Below are 17,253 nucleotides of genomic sequence, written 5' to 3'. Positions count from 1 at the left end.
TCATGGCGGTGGCCTCACTTCCCAGGAGCTTGATCCTGTTGGGAGAATGCTGGGGATGTCCTGCTGAATCACTAACCTGAGGAGTTCGTTCGCTTCCTTATTAGAGGGTGGGAGTGGCTTATCGTGAGAGAGAAATGATGAGCTGCCTGAGAAGACAAAAACTACAGCACGTCAAGGTGGAACGAGGGCTTGAACTGCTATATGCTCTGTCTTTTTTTAAGCCAAGAGAAGTGGTAAAACGGAGCTTTGCACAGAAGGTGTACAGCTGTCTGTGTGGAGCAGGTTAGAAAATGCACTTGCTCCCATGTTAATTCTCTTAATCTCGTTACTTTCTCTTTAACCAGCTTAAACTCATGATGTGTGGGTAAGGACAAAACCTCGGTCATTGCTATGTACTTAAGAAGGGACAGCAGTTCACATTCTAGATATGTGAATAATGTTTACCCACATTGGCATTTTACAGCTTGCATTTTCTTCCTGCTATGCTCAATAAAAACCACTGATTGCCCCCATAACCCGACTGCCATCTTTGCTGGGTGACGTTTACTTCAGGGTCCTGCTACCCACGGTCCGTGCCTGCACTTTTCCAGCATCGGATCCTGAAAAACTATACCTGTGAGACTTCAGCCACCTGGCTCTGACCTTTCCAGCCCATCAAGTCTCCATCTGGAAGACTTCTTATACTACTCCTACTGCTGATGCTTCTCTACCATCTATTACGGCTTATACCTTCCAAGCACATGGGTAACCAGGTCGGCTAATGCTCGTCTGCACTGAATTCCTGTCCAAACTTCACTACAGGTATTGAAACCTAAAAAGAGGAGAGAGACAGTTGTTATTTTATATACACTGGTGACACAGGTAGTTGGACAGCCCGAGAAGATGGGGTAAGGTGCCTGGCTCTGGAAGCTGGTCAATATAGGGGTCAGAAAGGAACCGCTTCCTGCATACTGCAGCTCACATCCCGTTTCCTGAGCCACATGCTCTTTAAGAAGCCAAATTGAAAACACGGCACGAATTACAGCACTATGGCAACTTCTGCTCTTCCAGGAAAATTTCTGGTGGCGACGGTCTCTGGAAAGCATGATGTCTCGCAAGATTTTGAAGCCCAGTGTCTCCGGGAAGACCTGCTTGGAGCCAGAATGGCCACTCAGAGCTACCAGGAAGGGTAGTTCAGAAGTTAAAACAGAACAACGATCTGAGGTCCCATCCATTTAGGTATCAGGAGCCTGGGAATTTTGGGTAAAATAAACATTATTAATGACTAAGGAGTGACATGAAAGGATAGGCTGAGAGATGGGGGAGGGCTGACAAATATGTTAATAAGCTTTTCCTAAAAACAAGAGTTTCCTTTTCATCACGCCTCGTGGAATCACAAATGGGCTCACATCGGTTGAACCATGCTTGTGTCTGGCGCACCTGCCTCAGTTCCCATGGGAGATCTCTGACCGTTTTGGGAATGCGAGACTCCCACTGCTCGTTCTGGGCTTTAAACTTTAGACTACACTGTCTGCGCTGTCTTCAGCTTCAAACATAGGCCAGGTCACGGCACTTTGCTTTCACCTGTCTCTGCCAAGGGCTCCAATCTGAACATGAGCCTCAGAAGGCTGCAGTCCATGTTCGGAGCAGGTCTGTGTGTTCAGAGAGGTCTCAGTTAGTGATGGGGTCAGAGACACGCTGTGGTGATACAGACAAATAAAAACCTCTCCGCCTCAAATAGAAGAATGTGCCCCAGTCAGGAAGGGAATCGTTCCTGCCACCCCAACTTGTGTTCTCTAAGCATTAGGAGACACTTGGCAATGAAAGCACACTAAGGAGCAAAGCAGTCCCGAGTCCTGTCATCTCACCCCATCTACAACCAGCCACAAATAATCCTGGGGTAATGGTGGCCTCAACTCTCACTTTCAGTCTCCTGCTGGACCACTCGCAAACACATCCACATACCTTACACACTGACAATCGCCACAGAGAATCCAGCTTTTCCCAACAAATAAATCGAAGCACCTGGAATATATTCTGAAGCGAGTTGAGAGAGCACAGCCTGTGAGCATCTAACAGCTTACTTCGGTAATGGAAACACCAAGTCCGGCAGTGAGAGACAGCAGGACTTCGGAATCACTTGTTCCTAAGGAGAATCTATTTTCTGAAAGGTGACAAGGGAGTTCGCAGACAATAACAGTTGCAAATGGCTGAACGCAGAAAATTCTGACAAAAATAAGAACTGTCTCATATCCTCTCCGACTGTAGGTCCTGACTGCTGGGCTGTTAATTTGTGCTGGCTCCCGGCGTTCGCTTCCCCTGGCAAAGGCACCGGCACAGCTCGGTGACCCGCTGAAGTCAAGCAGTGGAGCAGGGCACCCATTTTAACAGACGTATTTTTTACGAGTGGCTGTTTGGCTGAAGCTTCGAGCCATAGTTTGGCATAGCATGGCTTTGGGTTTTGTAGCAATCACAGTTCAAGCAAGGATTATGGGGACAGGTTTTTAAAGAGCCAACAGAGATACCTTGTTTGATCATTTGTTTAAAACCAAAACAAACATGAACTAAAGCAGCTGCAGTAACAGGTATCTTGGTACCCGCCGGGTATCTCCATAGCGCCCAAAGAACTGATTAACTCTGACAGCAAGGTCTCAGGAGATTCGTATCTCTTTATAGACAGAGGATGGGGCTGACGCTCATCCCGTGCAATTTTTGCTCACCGGTCTGTAAGGCAGGAAGGGTCTTTGCCTTTCCACATCCCAGGATTTAAGAGTCTATATCCCCATCAAGAAATTGCTGGGTGCTACCAGATGTGAAGGGTAATGTCCCACAAGCACACCTGACATTTTGATCCACGGAAAACAAAACACCACCTAAGCCCCTCACTTACTGCAGTTACTACAACACACGGACAGAAACTACCAACTTCATTTCTCAGCCAGGATCTGGTTTGGTGACGGGAAGATGGAAATGAGGTAGTCAGTCCCACACAGCTTTGAACGCCAACCTGTAACCAGCTCCTGTTACACGATAATTTCTATTTGTGTCACAAAGAGAGGTGGGGAGTCCGGAGAGATCACAGCTCCCCTGAGCAGGGCTAGACAACCAGGATTTCAGCCCTAGCCGGCACTACAGAACCAATCTGGTCCGATTGTTAATTAGTTCTATTATAATACTGTATATTACCTCTAGCTTGTGGTTGGAGGCTGTACAAACTCCTATCAAATACAGCTGTTGCCCCGAAGGGTTTTATAGCTAAAAAAGACGAGGCAAAAGGATAGAGAAAATAGATCAATGAAGGATTGGGAATCTGGATGGATAGACAGACATGAACTGCGTTACTCCAAGGTCACACAACCACCAAAGTTAAGTATTCAGAGTCCTGCTCTTTACACTTTAAGCATAATGGAGCCTGCATCCCTGGTGATGGCGAGATGTCCAGATAGCAAGACAGGGCTGGTTCCAGGAATTCCTTTGCAGAGGACAACCGAGGTGCAAATATTGAGTCTGGTGCTTTCTAAGTGAGCTACAGCAAACCCACGAAATAAAGTACAGTGGCGGCTTGAAAAAATTAGGAACTCTAGTTTGGCATTGCATGGGGTTATACTTTGTCCAGGAGCTAAAAGCTACCCAGAGCAAACAAATCATCAAACCAACATTGCTGTGCCTGTGACATTGCCACAAGGAAAGATCAGCCCAGCAGTAAATATCCAGGGCTGCAACACGATACTTAGGTGGGGAAAAGCAAAGTAGTTTGGATTACGCAAATGAGAACTTTTTCCCCATAAGGTTTCATCTACCCAGCTGGACACAAACATACCTGAGAGGCTTGAAGAGATTTAAATGGCCGTTTCTTTTATCTTCTTGTTTTCTTTGCTGACTCAGCGATTTTGATTGTTCTAGTGTTGCCACTTCCGTCCTGAGATAAAAGCAGCCTCTGTGAGAGTATTCCGGAATTTGATCTCAGCATCTTTGAAAGCTCTGTATGTAAATTGGATAGTGGCTGGAGCACAGCATCCACGGGGCTGAATCCCCCTGCAGTAAAGGCAGACCTCCACAGCCCTCTCTGGGCAGGCTAGAAAAATGAATGGTACCCAGGGATACAGTTTAGAATTTAGGAAGCCCTCCTCTACCACCGAGAGTGCTTATAATTAAATGTCACCGTGTCATTGCCTTGCATTCGGGTTTTGACAGGGAGTTACCATTTTTGCCCTCTTTTCCATAACTCAGCCCTGCCTGAAATTCCAACACAAACTTCATTTTCCCTAGCAGTGTCACTTGTCGGATGGTGACGTTGAGTCTCCTAACGAGCTCCTAATGCAGAGACATATTTGTTTCTTCTGTGTTCTTTCCTTGCCTTTGCACGGGGATGATTTCCTACTGTCTCTTCAATACTCTTTGTTTCAGGAACTGAGAGATCTCTTGCGCTCCTTTATCCCCAAGACAATCTTCTGAAAGGCATCCAAACGCATCTAAGTTACTTTAAAAAACAAAAAAGGAACTTGATGTATTTATGAAAAGAAGATTCTGACCAAATTTCCTTTGCTATCGGCGTAGGAGAATCAATGAACCATAGTATCTTTTTAAAAACCCCCCTAGGAGTCCTGCTTCCTAGCAGACTGCACAATCTGTTTAGGACGTAGATATTTGAAACATTACAAGAAACATCAGAAACAGAAAAAGATTTATTAGAAATTATTACACAGATTTTTGCATCATACATTTTAATAATGTTAATCTTTAAATATTAGCATGTCCAAACCTGGCAATGCCTAGTATATACATTCTAATGTGCTCTTTGTATAAATTAGATTACGATGTAACACCTGTACCCAGTAGAGAAAGCTAAAAGTACTTCACTGTTAGAGGTGATTATTCCATATGACAAACTCCAGCCTGGACCAACAACCAATAAAAACATTGTGTCCAGCACTGCCCAGTGGAACTTGGCACACGTGTAAGTTAAAAACGTAGAGACCATCAGTTGAGAAAAATGTTAATTGCGGTTCAGTTATAAGCTTGATTCTACACCATACTGGTGAGCGAGTCTACATGGCACTGGAGTTGGTAAAAACCAATATAGCCTAGCGTAGCAGAAGTTATTGCTGGGTTTAAAAACGTCTTAATGCTCAGTGCCCTGAGTCTTTTTAGGCAAAAGCCCTCTTCTGACAGGAAAATGCATAATCTCATCCCATACAGACCCTGCCGTTCACGAGATACACCAGGCGCAGCTCCGCAAACAGCTGCCCCCCCAGACCCTTCCTGCTGGAAGAGCCGGTACCACGAGCACAGAAAGATGAGGGAGGTACCAAAAAACTAATGAGCCAACGCTCAAATTTTTGTTGCTAAGGGAGGGGGAAAGTCAGAGAAGCAAAAAGGTATATTTTGACGAGTTCGAGGTCAGGACTCAAACAGGGAAGAACAAATCATTCTGCCAGCGTGCGCTTGGTTGGTTTGGACAGAAAACTTGCACGTAACTGGTTGTGCATACAAAGCAAGGAAAATCAGAGAGAAAACCTGTAAAAAACAACGTCAAATTACAAAAAGAAAACCTGCCAAAACTCAAAGGGAATGTGTTTCACTGAGAGGAAACCGGAGAACACGCGTAAGTCAAAAATCCCTCTGCTCAGAACAGCTGCCTTGCTGCAGCACAGGAAGAACCGGGAAATCTTTGTCCCCTTTGCGTTTCCTCGACTGTTGCAGGCACAGGAAGGGGAACCCGGCAAAGGCAGCAAGCTCTGCGCTCTCTTCCCTCCCCACATCCTGACGTCCCCCTCCAGGCTGCACTCTTAGGAGAAACGTCACTCGAGATGACAGTCAGCAAGGCCTCTCAAGCTGCCCACAAAGGCCCAGGTACGTATGTCCCATACATGCCCCTCTCCTCACACGCTGGACTTTTGCTCCATTCCGGCTCATTGCGTACCTTCAGAAACAGCTCATCAGCCTTTCCAGAAAACCTCCTTAGAGGGCTGACTCTGGGCTGGCCTCTCAACGCCTCTGTACCTTCCACAGCTATGAAACAATTTGTACCTTCTACGACTCGCCAGAAATTCTGGGAGTCAGATTGTATACTTTTCACACTTCAATCTCCTTTCCTAACAGCCACACCATGCGATAACCCCTCCGTGGAACTTCACTGAAATCCCCATCCTAACCATTCTTCTCACGTGCTCATCCAAAATAAATCGGCTATTTGGTTTCTCGTAGCCCGACAGACTACCCGAGTACACACGCATGAGCATGTGCAGGTGTGTTTGAGAGTGACTGTATGTTCAGGGAGCAGATGGCGACACGGTGAAGAGATTGCATCTGCCCACACCAAGGAAAGATCCGTTGCTCCTAAGAGGCAAAGTCAGAAAGGGCTGAGGCAGTTCAGGCAAACTGTTATCGATACAACACATTACACCATCACGTGCTCCATCCCAGGGCATTTTCAGGGGATTCTCAGAACTCGTATGAAGACTATCCCTACACCCTCTAGCTTAGCTTAACTAACAAACTCTCTCATTTTAAAGGCAGCTAGAACTTTAATTTTGCAGTTGAAATTTGAGATGTCTTACAAGGGCCTGTAGATTTTTCTGAAAATCAGGCTGCTCCGCAACATCTTGCGTGGGACAAGTTTGAATTAATATTCAAATTTTAAGGCAGCGTGAAAAAGCAACAGTAATTCCTAAAAATCCAGGTCTAGAAATGTAACTGTGCAAGGTTCAAAAGGAAGAAAAAATACACAATATCATAGCAGTTAAATGAACAAATAAACAATATTCTTGATCTCAGAAAATAACCTGGAAGAGCATCTCTCAATCTCAAAGTATCGTCATTTCAAAATGAGATGTTTTTTGGGTTTGAGGACTGAAAAGTAACATTGAGCAAATGGTGAAACTGAACATCATCTTCCCGACTGACAGACAGCTCCTTGTTCCAACTCCTAGATAAGTAAAAAAATTTTAAGAACATACCATTAGAATTAGGTAGAATTAGCGTTTGGTCTACGCTACTGGGGGGCATAGGAGAATACACTGCAAAGATAACGACAGAAACGTTGGTTTGCAAAAATCATTTGGAAGAAAAAGCTGCTAGATCGGACAGAATGGTTTGTAAGGTTACAATAAGTCTTGGAGAAATGGATTAGAATAAACGTCAGAACAGTGCTTGAAGCAAGCGATCCTGACGCATCAGATAACATACATATGTAGCGTGCGTCTGACAGTCACACGGAACACACACTTCCAGTGACCACAGGGTTAAGATTATCCTTCTCTTTTAGACCAAGTGGAGCCCTCTGACTTTGACATGTTTACCAGACGCTGGGAATTAAAACAGTTTTTCTCAGCCCTGCAAGTGCCCAGTCCAAAGCCCACTGAGGAATATGGAATTTTCTGTGTTGACTTCACTACGCTTTGAACTCCAGCCCGTTGGAGAGAATTGGGATCTCTGCCAACGGATACCTCAAGGGAAAAGAGCCTGCTGCATCCACAAGGCAACGGAGCTCAGCAGCGTGACTGCCTTCCGACACAAACTCTGCTAGCAGCTATTTTTCTCTTCCATCTTATCACATAACAGGAGACTGGTATCGGAGAACACTTAGAGCAACTCATCCCGCGCTCTCCAGGGACGGGCAGAGTTAATTCAATTTAGAAAGCGCTCGCACTTGCAGAGAAATGACTCTGGCCAGCATTTGCAACTGCTTTCTCAGAGTATAGGATGACATAAAGAGTGCGTGGGCACTCTAAGTGCGTGCCACCGTCCTTTTTGATCACAGAGACTCTCAAAAGATTGAAATGAGACTTTCCTGGGGGTGACAGATTACAGTAAGTGTCAGACTGAAACTAAGAGCAAGCGATGCTTTTCTCCTCCTGCAAAACAGCCATACACTGCATTCCTCCAACTTCCCTTCCGTTCAATCTACTCGCTGACCTTGGCCACCGTCATCTATCCCTTAGTCCTGTATTTTGCTGTGAGAAAACCAATGTCTGAAATAGGTTGTTTACTAATTAAATACTATTAAAAAACCCCCAAACAACAAAGCACTGTGGGGAAGCCCGAGGCTGAGGTCAGCCACCTGCAAAGCCCCAGAAAACCTGAAACCAAGTTTCTTCTGTGAAATCGCTTGTTTCTGTTTCACGAGCCTTTTTTTTCCAGGAGTGAAGAGCAGCGAGCACACACTATCATTCTTTGTAAGAGAGAAATTACCCCTAGCTCCTACGATTAACACTCACAAAGCTTCAAAGTCTGGTCACAGGGTTAAACATGCTCACTAAACAACAACTTTCTTCTACCAGCACAACCTACAGCAGCTAGGCAGCCTCCCGTGAGCTCCTGTACAAAGCATGCTCTCCAAGACCTGCTCCTAGAACAAATTAAGCAGCCTGTTTGATCCTGCTACCCTCGGAGACAAACAGAAAATTGAACTTCATGAAGTGAAATAAGAGAAATGGTATAATGGAAATTAAACAGTACCTTTCAGACATTTTACTAACAGTATTATTGAGCTGGAAAGTTATCCTCTGGCGCCTTAGAGATTTCCATGACACAGAGAGGAGTTCCAGTTACACTCTCTGTAACTTGTGGAGTGAAGCTGCAACTTCCACTGGTACTAATATTGCTGTGCTCCTTTACAGGGTAGCATCACTTCCAACCATCTAACAGTGCCCTGTGGACTACGTTTTATTGGAAAGGGCACAAGCTGTCTCCGGATTTGTGCCTCTACGCAGCAACTACATATCTGTGCTGATTATACAGGATCAACACAGAAGCTGTTACTCCACTCAATGCACAAAAATATGAATTACTGAGATGTCACTGTATTGCTTAGAGAGTCATCACCTGATCACCGGCACCTTGCAGACTAACACTAGTAAATTGCATTTGCCATATTCCTATGGTAACTGTGCCTGCACAGTCAGCTGGGAAACCGGGCTCTGGCTTCCGGTAGTAATCAAGTAACGAAGTTGTAGTAATAAAGCTATTTTTTCCTCAAAGAGATTACTTCTGTTTGATCTGAAATGAAGTCCCAGCACTAAACAGGATCTTTTCGAGTTCTTTCACTAACTGGTGACGGAACAGAGTGTGGTTTCTAAGTTACAAATGATGCTGTTTATTATCCTGCTGGTTAAGCTATGACAAGCACACTAGGACAGTTACTGGGTCAGATGGTGAGGATAACTCAGGTTAAGGTTCTACACTTATGTGCATCTGTCACGATGTTTTATAAAATATGTGGAGGCAAGAAAACAACACGTATTTGGGATGAGTTAAGCACATTTTGGCAGGAAGAGCATTTTTGTGAGCTTTTGTATTAATCTCCCAGCCTCCCTTGAGTGCCAGCATAGTCCACATTGATTTAGAAATTCATTTTGTAGCAGATCTCCTGTTGGTGGAGTCTGGTTTGAGGCAAACATCGTTTAGTACAAGGGATCCTCTTCAGAAATTTCCCACACGTGTTCAAAAATGCTTCGCACTTTCCACCTGGGAATAAAATTACAGAAGAACTTGGTTTGTATAGATGGACGATGGATACTTGGTTGCAGTCCCAGATGTAATTAAAAATCATGGAAGAGCTTTCTTTCAAACTAAGAGCTTAGGTTGGTTGTGGAAGAGGAGCAAGTGGATTTTTAAAGTGATCGAGTGCATCTGTAGCATTCTTTGTTCTCTTCCCCACTTCTGTCCACCTCTTGCTCTGCATCTCAGGTCTCAAAGTACTTGTAAATCTGGGCGACGTACTGCATCACGCTCTGCCAGTCTGGCCGGTCTGTGTACATCATCTCACTGAGCTCCTGCATAGGACAGACACATTGTCAAACCTCAGTCAAGCATCACCACTGGGACATCCCTGGGTCCTCTGAGCAGCTGCGGCTATTGAACACTACTGCTGCTTTCATTCCAGAGCTCCTTAAAGCCACGTACAGTATAAAAGTCCATGGGAATGATCTACTAGTCTAGCACAATTCTGAAACTCGTTAACATACTAGCTAAAGAGCCATACGCATGTTACATTCTGAAAAGATTTCTTCCACCTGCAATCAAAGATCAGTTCTCTATATGACTTCATTTAAATTGCTGCTTCTCTGCACGTCTTTGGTTCTGTATTTAGCTCATGAACCCCTTAATATTTTTCCTTCATATTAAACTTATCCCTTCCTTGTCATCATATTGTTGATTTTAGAAAAGGCTTTTTAGACAGATTAACAAACAACTTATCCTTCTGTTTCTTAAAACACTAAACCAAAAGGAAAGAAAACGGTCTAACAGGGAAGTCTGTCCATGAAAACAGGAATCGTCTGGAATCAGCTTCCAAGAGGAGGACATAATCAATGCTCTCATTTCAATACTAGATGACCCTCCACAAGTTCCTTCAAATTATACTAATTCTAGGATTCTACAAATTCTTTCTGGAAGTTCTCCTAACACTGTGGACTTTCAGAGATGGTTGTGCAGCCTTCCCTATGTGAACATTTTCAGTGCAAGCGGACCGACTGGCCAGATGGCAACAAAGGATTTGGAACCGTGTATGCAGCAAACCTTCCCTTGCCAAAAGAAGGTTACTCACCAGGCTGGGTTTGATGCCTACGCTTTCAGCAGCTTGAAACGCTAATAGCAGATTTCTCTTCTGTAACAAGAAAACAAAAGTTGGAAAGGATTATCATCAAAGTATGATTCCGGAACCCTACACCTTGCATCCGGTTAACCAGTAAGTTTAAATGAGCAGGTATATTTGAAAGCTGAAAAACACTAGATGCAATACTTTCACATAGACACTTTTTTGTATTAGTAAAGTATACTCACAAACAAGTTCTTTGTCTTTGAATAGCTCACCTATTTGTGCTCAAACTACAGCCCTCTGTTTTTGACAAGTTATTGTGAAACTGATTGCAACTGGGCAAAAAAGCCCACTGAGGTTCTGTCTTTGTTGTGAGTGAAAGGTTTCTGAAGAGGTGTTAACTAATATAAGGCATTCCCGTACACGGTATAATTCTTACTGTAATAGAGACTAGCTGTCTGAAGTAAATCCAGGTTCTTCCCCTTTGTGAGGGTCTTAATAACATATTTGGAATGCACTGACGTGGTCTGACTTTTAGATACGTTGCTGTCCAAGTAGTTCCATGAATGATGGATCTGCCTCCTGATCCAGGGATGCTGTCTTCATGTTTACCCACAGCACTCACTGGATTCAGGCAACTTATCACTAACTCTTCATCCGGTAGTCCCTGCATTTCTCTCTGGGAGATCACTGCTGGTTGCCTTCCCCTTTTCATCCAGCCTGTTTGCTTTGTAAATTCTCAATGGACGCTTGTCTCTTACTGTTGCTCCCATCTACTTATTTTATATCAATCACAATCTTGCAACACCATGCAAGTGTCTCCACTGCATATCCACCAAAATGGATAACGTTCACTGTGAATTCTGCAAACGGTGTAGGAGCAGGTCAACAAAACTTACTTTGTCCTGGCTGTTGAGCTCCTGGTAAGGAATATGTGCAGGCAAATACGTGTGCAGGAGAGCGCAGAAGGCAAGCCCATCACTCCAGCTGCTGCTGAAGTTGGTAATATCAATATTCTGTAAGAGAAAACATGAACCACCCCTGAACAAAAAAAATATCTACACAACAAAAAAAAATATCTCCAAACAATAGATTTTTCATGCAGTCAATTAAACAAAAACCCAGAGTAGTAAAGGAACATAGGTTTACAATTTCCATTCTCCCCTTCTTTTTCATCTCAAGTAGAAAGATACCAAATAGGATGGCAAGTTTCAAAGTCCTGGATAAGGGATCATTAAAGAGTTAAATGTTTTTCACGCCAGGCCCCAAGCAGGAAGAGTCACTCCAATGCTTTCTGGAACGTGAGAAATACAAATTGCTGCAGCTGCAATTTTCCTGGGCTGGCAAGAGGAAGGACTTTATCTGGTCCCTTTCAATTACAGAATGACAGAAATATGATTTCTCCAGCACCTACAACAGAATTCATCGATATTTCAAAACGGTGTTTTGTGATTGATTTCGTGCTTCCTTGTCTCAGGATGTGCAACAGGGGGGATTTGTAGAACGATGAGGCAGTGCAATCAGTGTGTTTGACCACTGTTATCCTCCTGATATTACACAGCAGATACATGCTTTAACGAGGTGTAATTAACAATTATGATTTGATTCAGCCCCTTATCCAAAGTGACATCAAACTGTTGAAATACCAACGCAGTCCTCCAGCCCTCAATAAAGAACGCGCTTACTTGAATGTGAGAGGGAGGCTCAAACTTGGCACGAGCGACAGCCGAACGGGCAGCTTTCCAAGAGCCGGGCAGGTGTGCCCGCTTTGCAGTCATTTGCATGAACGCATGTCTGCATTCTCATATTCTTTATCAATGCAGCATCACAGAGCACTTAAAAAGGCAGATAAAGAATGGGAAGTCTGAGATACGGAATTTATCTACCCTAATTCACAAAATAAGTAGTTGAGGAGCGAACAGAGGTTTCCTGGTGCTCACTCTCCTACTACCGTAGTCACTGACAAATAAATGTGGCTGCGTTGCTGATAACAAGGACAGTACAAGATCCTTATAGGACAGAAACAAACAGAAACCTTTAAACCTTGTCTTCACGCATTTCCTAACATGACAACAAGGCTGCATTTGCTCGAGGAAGCAATGTTTCAGGGGGCACAGATATATTAATAAACACCCAACTGAAACCTAGAAAAAAATCTCTGACTAGAAGAATCTCTTGACTTGTCTGCAGCAACCCCCACCACTGCCCGCTCCAGCAGGAGGGCAGTGAAAAGCAAACGTATTGAAAGAAACAGTCTAATACGGTTGCAAGTTTAAATGGTCAAAAAACATCTTCCTTCCTCTTGTTGCTAAACGGTGATTCTTTGCTAGTCACATAACTTATTACAAGAGCGCACCCAGGTGCACAGAAGCAGCCCGCTTTCCCTAGCGAAGTCCAGAACGTGCTACGTTCAACAGGTGGATTAGAGTGATTACAGAAACTGGTATTTTAAAATCAGCCCGTCTGTAAAGCACTCATTTAAAATACAAAGATTACTGGGGCTACAGAGCACGCTCGGGGTTCTTCACAGGGATTCTCTCGCGAGGCACAGCTGGAGTGAAACATACGCTTGTGGCCCAGTTCCGATCCTGTGAACAAGGTGACCTTTCCAATGCTCTTGTTTGCGCAGACTGGCCATACCAGCACACGAAGGAATTCTCCTGGCTAAGTTTTGCTGCTGTAGTAGCAGCTGCAGTCCCAAATACCAGCTAAGAACAAAACAGTGAACTAAGTGACATCGCTTAGAAAAGCAACAGCTCCGGGACACGATGGTGCTGCACCATCTCTGCACCAGGGCAGGTGTGGAGCTACCCTCAAATCATCCTCCTGTGTGCTGAACTTCCACTCAGACTCTCTCCGCCACTTCATTTTCCTTATTTAGCTACTTTCCGGTTTCTTTCAAGATCCCCCAAAAGACAAAGCTTCTACTGCATCTCTCATACAAAAGCTAATGCAGACGCACTAAAACCCAGACGGGAAGTACTTTAGCATACGCTCTTCACTTACGATGCCTCACTGATTAGTTGTCCAACCTGGATTTTGTCCAGTCAGACAGGATTTCAGATTAGTAATAAACATCCATAACCAAACATGACTCAAATTGAAGCAGTACAGAATTCTTCAGGTTAAAACACTCCGGCTGTAATAAATCTACGAGTCTAATGGGCTCAGAAAGCAGGCCAGCAGCAGCAGACACTACCGCACTGCACCAGCCATCGCTGTATTGTATTTTGCTCTATTAACATCTGTCAACGGAGATAAAAGAAAAGCAACCAAGTGTCTGAATACCATCACGAGAAAAAAATAATATTTTGCTCTGAAAGCTGTTTGGCTTTGCCCAATGCATGAAGCTGCACCACGGATGTCTAACTTTGTGGTACGGAACAGGCTGAAGCTGGATTACTCTGCTGTCTTCACGTCTCAGATAAACAAGTTACGATTTATCAATCTGCAGTTAGAGGGAAAGGACTGACTGCCAAATTACAGAGGTATTCTTACTGAGGCCAATATATTGTATCAGCAAATAGCCTACCATCAAATGCCAATATTCTCATTTGATATGATAGAAATGGAAAATGGAGGTTGTTCCCCGTCCCCTCCCGCCCCGCTAAAGGCCATGGAAACAGGAACAAACAAAGCCTTCATTAAGCAACAGGACCAGACAAAAAGGCAAGTCATGTTAGTGCATTCTATCCTAGGAACTTATATCCTATCGTCATTTTCATGATGCTATTACGAGAGACGTTGGAGATACAAAACTTCCTTTCACCAGCGCAGCATCAGTTTGATAATTTCACTTGTCTGTGTAGTTTTAACTAAACGTAAAAATCTTCTCCTCCTCCCATCTAACAATATCTAGACTTACAATAAGTGCTAATGTCTACAACAAAATCAGCACTAGGTCCAAAAATCCTCAACTCTCCAACTGCATTGTCCAGCCAGTGATCTTCGGTAACTCTTGGATCCACGTCTTACGTACAAGCAAAAGTTCAAGGATGGGGTTCTGCTGACAATATTTAAACCACATATAAAATCTACCACAAAGTGGTATGTCATGATCAACAGAGGAAGTGAACTCAAATCCGAATTTTTGTCCTAAATGCAAACCCAAAATGAATGTTCAAAGGTTCAGCTCAACTGTTCAGTTAATAGTACAAGCACAAGCACTTAGACATACTCCAAACTACTTAGTTGCCATTTTCACATCTAACAAGCATCAGTGAATTGTGGTTTTTTTCCCCTAAACAAATGCATTTCCATTTCATACATGGTATAAACCTCTCTCTGGTATTTCATCTTGGATTCTGTGTTAACTACTTTTCAATTTGAGATATAAGGACATGGTAAATGAAAAGTGATCTTCTGTGTTTTGCTACACTGCAGCTTTACTTGTAACACCTCCCCCACCACACCACACCACGAGGAATTAAGTCAAAATAGAAGCACACGGATTTCTCGGAAGATCTCTGGCTCCACTGAAGCCAGGGGGGAAAGAAAAAAAAAAAAAAAAAGGAAAACAATTTAGGGAATGAACACCTTGGAAACTATTCACTTCTCTTGATTATTTTGGCAGTGGAACCTGTCTCAGTCTTTCTGCCACACCTCTCTGTTCCTCAACACACAGTGCATGAAGATGTGGGCGCTATTTGTGTGCGTGGTGGTTGTTACTGTACGCTTCCAAACCACAGGATGGAGAGTTTGGTGATTTCTCTGTCTCCTGGTGCGCCTACAGCAGAACCCCCACCCCAAGCTCTGAAAAACTGCATGTGGCTTCTCACGAGAGACCTAGAAGTTAAGCTATGCAGGATGGCACCCTTTAGGAGGAAGATGCGCCATCAGAGCGCATGCAAAATGAATGGAGGGAGAAAGATGATGATGAAATAGGGACACAGCAGATCAAACCGAGTTGTAGTGCTCATTAGGCAGGGTGAAAAAATTGCCATCTTACGGCCACAGTACGTCTCATGGTCACTAGTACCCCAATGTCTATCTTTAGCATGTCATCAGTGGATCCATGCTGCTAGAGACATCTGCACCGGAGATCAACCCCAGCCCATGGGTGAAGGTGTCCCGAGCAGCTTAGGCCTGCAGCACCCAGGGTTACCAGCTTCCTTTGGAGCAGACATGTCATATCCATATCATTCAACAACTTGACCTGGGTCTTCCATGGTGCTGCGAAGAAAATAACTGGGGAGATGGGGGTGGTGTGTTGAAAATCTCGAAAGAACATGAGAGTCAGGCCAAAAGAGGAGTGTTTTTATAGCATGATGACATAACCACCTTTACATACCCTGCGTGGAGCAGCAAAAAGCAGCATGGAAAGATGTGAGGGTACAAAGCCCACTGGGATAGTGGTAGAGTACTGCGTAGAGCATCGAGGTGTTCAGACTAACCTTTTCCAGTGTAGTTCCCAGGCTTCTTGTCAGTGAAAATAGCTCGTTCACTATACATGCACTGGGAATATTCAAGAGACTGGGATCTGGAACCACACCAGGGAGCTCAGTTATCTGAAGGTACCGTAGTACCCAGCATGGTTCGTTTCTATCAATTTTGAAGTACCTAACATTAAGTAAAAAAAAAAAAAAAGTATCCCGGCAATGTTATTTAGAGAGCAGATGTATTATCTATGATACTAGTGGCAGGCCAAGTCTAAAAGACAGTGAACACCTGCAAGTCATTAACCTTAGCCCCCCACCCCAGGAACAGGACCTTTGCTTGCAGATAACAGAGCACTATGAGAGCCACGGTAAAGACACACAGGGAAATCTGTGTGATCTGTTCTCACTAAAAACAATTTCTTGTTTATCTGAAGAAAAAACAACCACCCCATTAGATTTTGCTAGATCTTTGACTCCAAGGTCTTCAGTAAAAAGCAACAATGACATCACACGCTCTGCATTACAGCCTGAGTACGTTAAAATACTGACACAAGATATTCCCGCTACGCAGATATTACTGTGCTCACAGCTCTCTGAGTCATAATTTTCTCTATAAGACCCAGAATTATAAATTATAGACACGAATCAGCTTGAAGCTAGCCTGGAACTCCGTGGAAGAAAGCCTGCAATAAATATGACCTCAGCATCATTCCTCCCACCCTCCTCTCTCGGCTTACAACAAACCCTCCTGCCTCTCAGAAGTCATTGGTACAGAACGGCACACCAGGAACATGCCAGAGTGGCTAATTATTGCCACATACAGAGTATGTTGCCCATACAGAATACAAACTTAAATCCTGAAGTCAAAACTAGTTAAGGTAAATATACTGATTAAACCAAAGGGAACTGCCTTGTTTTTAATAGCAGCTCCCCCTTAACTGGCTCAGCTTTCTCAATCCTTCCTGCTTATCACTAACCGGAGACTCACATCTCCTCCACAGACCAAAAAGTCTTACAGCTCAGTGTTTTTACGTGGTTATATTTAAACACAGATATCTGAACAGGAACCTCCTTTTCATGAGACACATCTCCGCAAATCTGAACTCTGACCTTTCTAATTAACGTAAAAATCTGACCAAGGTACCTTGAAAGGCAACTTCCAAAGATTACCCACACCCACCCATCTTTAACAATAGCTGCATGAAACTGCAAATCTAATTTGGATTTATTACACCCTAATTGGTTGGGGACATGTTAGCGGGCTTCAGCCAAAGAGGTTCTATCAAAGGAAGCTTCGAGCTCTGGATAGGCAAGTTCTAAATACTTAAGAAGCAATAAAAGTGAAGAAAGGCTCCT

At 43.9% G+C, this 17,253-nt stretch overlaps 1 protein-coding gene across 4 annotated transcripts in view; it reads right to left on the bottom strand.

The window, feature by feature from the left end:
- Window positions 1–8,953: 8,953 nt before the first annotated feature.
- The window catches only part of SPECC1 (sperm antigen with calponin homology and coiled-coil domains 1), a 94,290-nt gene continuing 85,990 nt past the window's right edge, over window positions 8,954–17,253 (bottom strand). For all 4 annotated transcript variants that reach the window (XM_074594401.1, XM_074594403.1, XM_074594402.1 and 1 more), the window contains 3 exons: window positions 11,419–11,535; window positions 10,529–10,588; window positions 8,954–9,755 (listed from right to left, as the gene is read on the bottom strand). In XM_074594401.1, coding sequence (XP_074450502.1) covers window positions 9,666–9,755; window positions 10,529–10,588; window positions 11,419–11,535 — 267 coding nt within the window. In that variant the 3' untranslated portion in view covers window positions 8,954–9,665. The remainder of the gene's footprint in view (window positions 9,756–10,528; window positions 10,589–11,418; window positions 11,536–17,253) is intronic.

Source organism: Larus michahellis, chromosome 7, assembly GCF_964199755.1.
Source record: "Larus michahellis chromosome 7, bLarMic1.1, whole genome shotgun sequence".
Taxonomy (NCBI): domain Eukaryota; kingdom Metazoa; phylum Chordata; class Aves; order Charadriiformes; family Laridae; genus Larus; species Larus michahellis.
The sequence above is the reverse complement of the archived record's forward strand: the minus strand, read 5'-3'. Positions and strand labels throughout refer to the sequence as shown.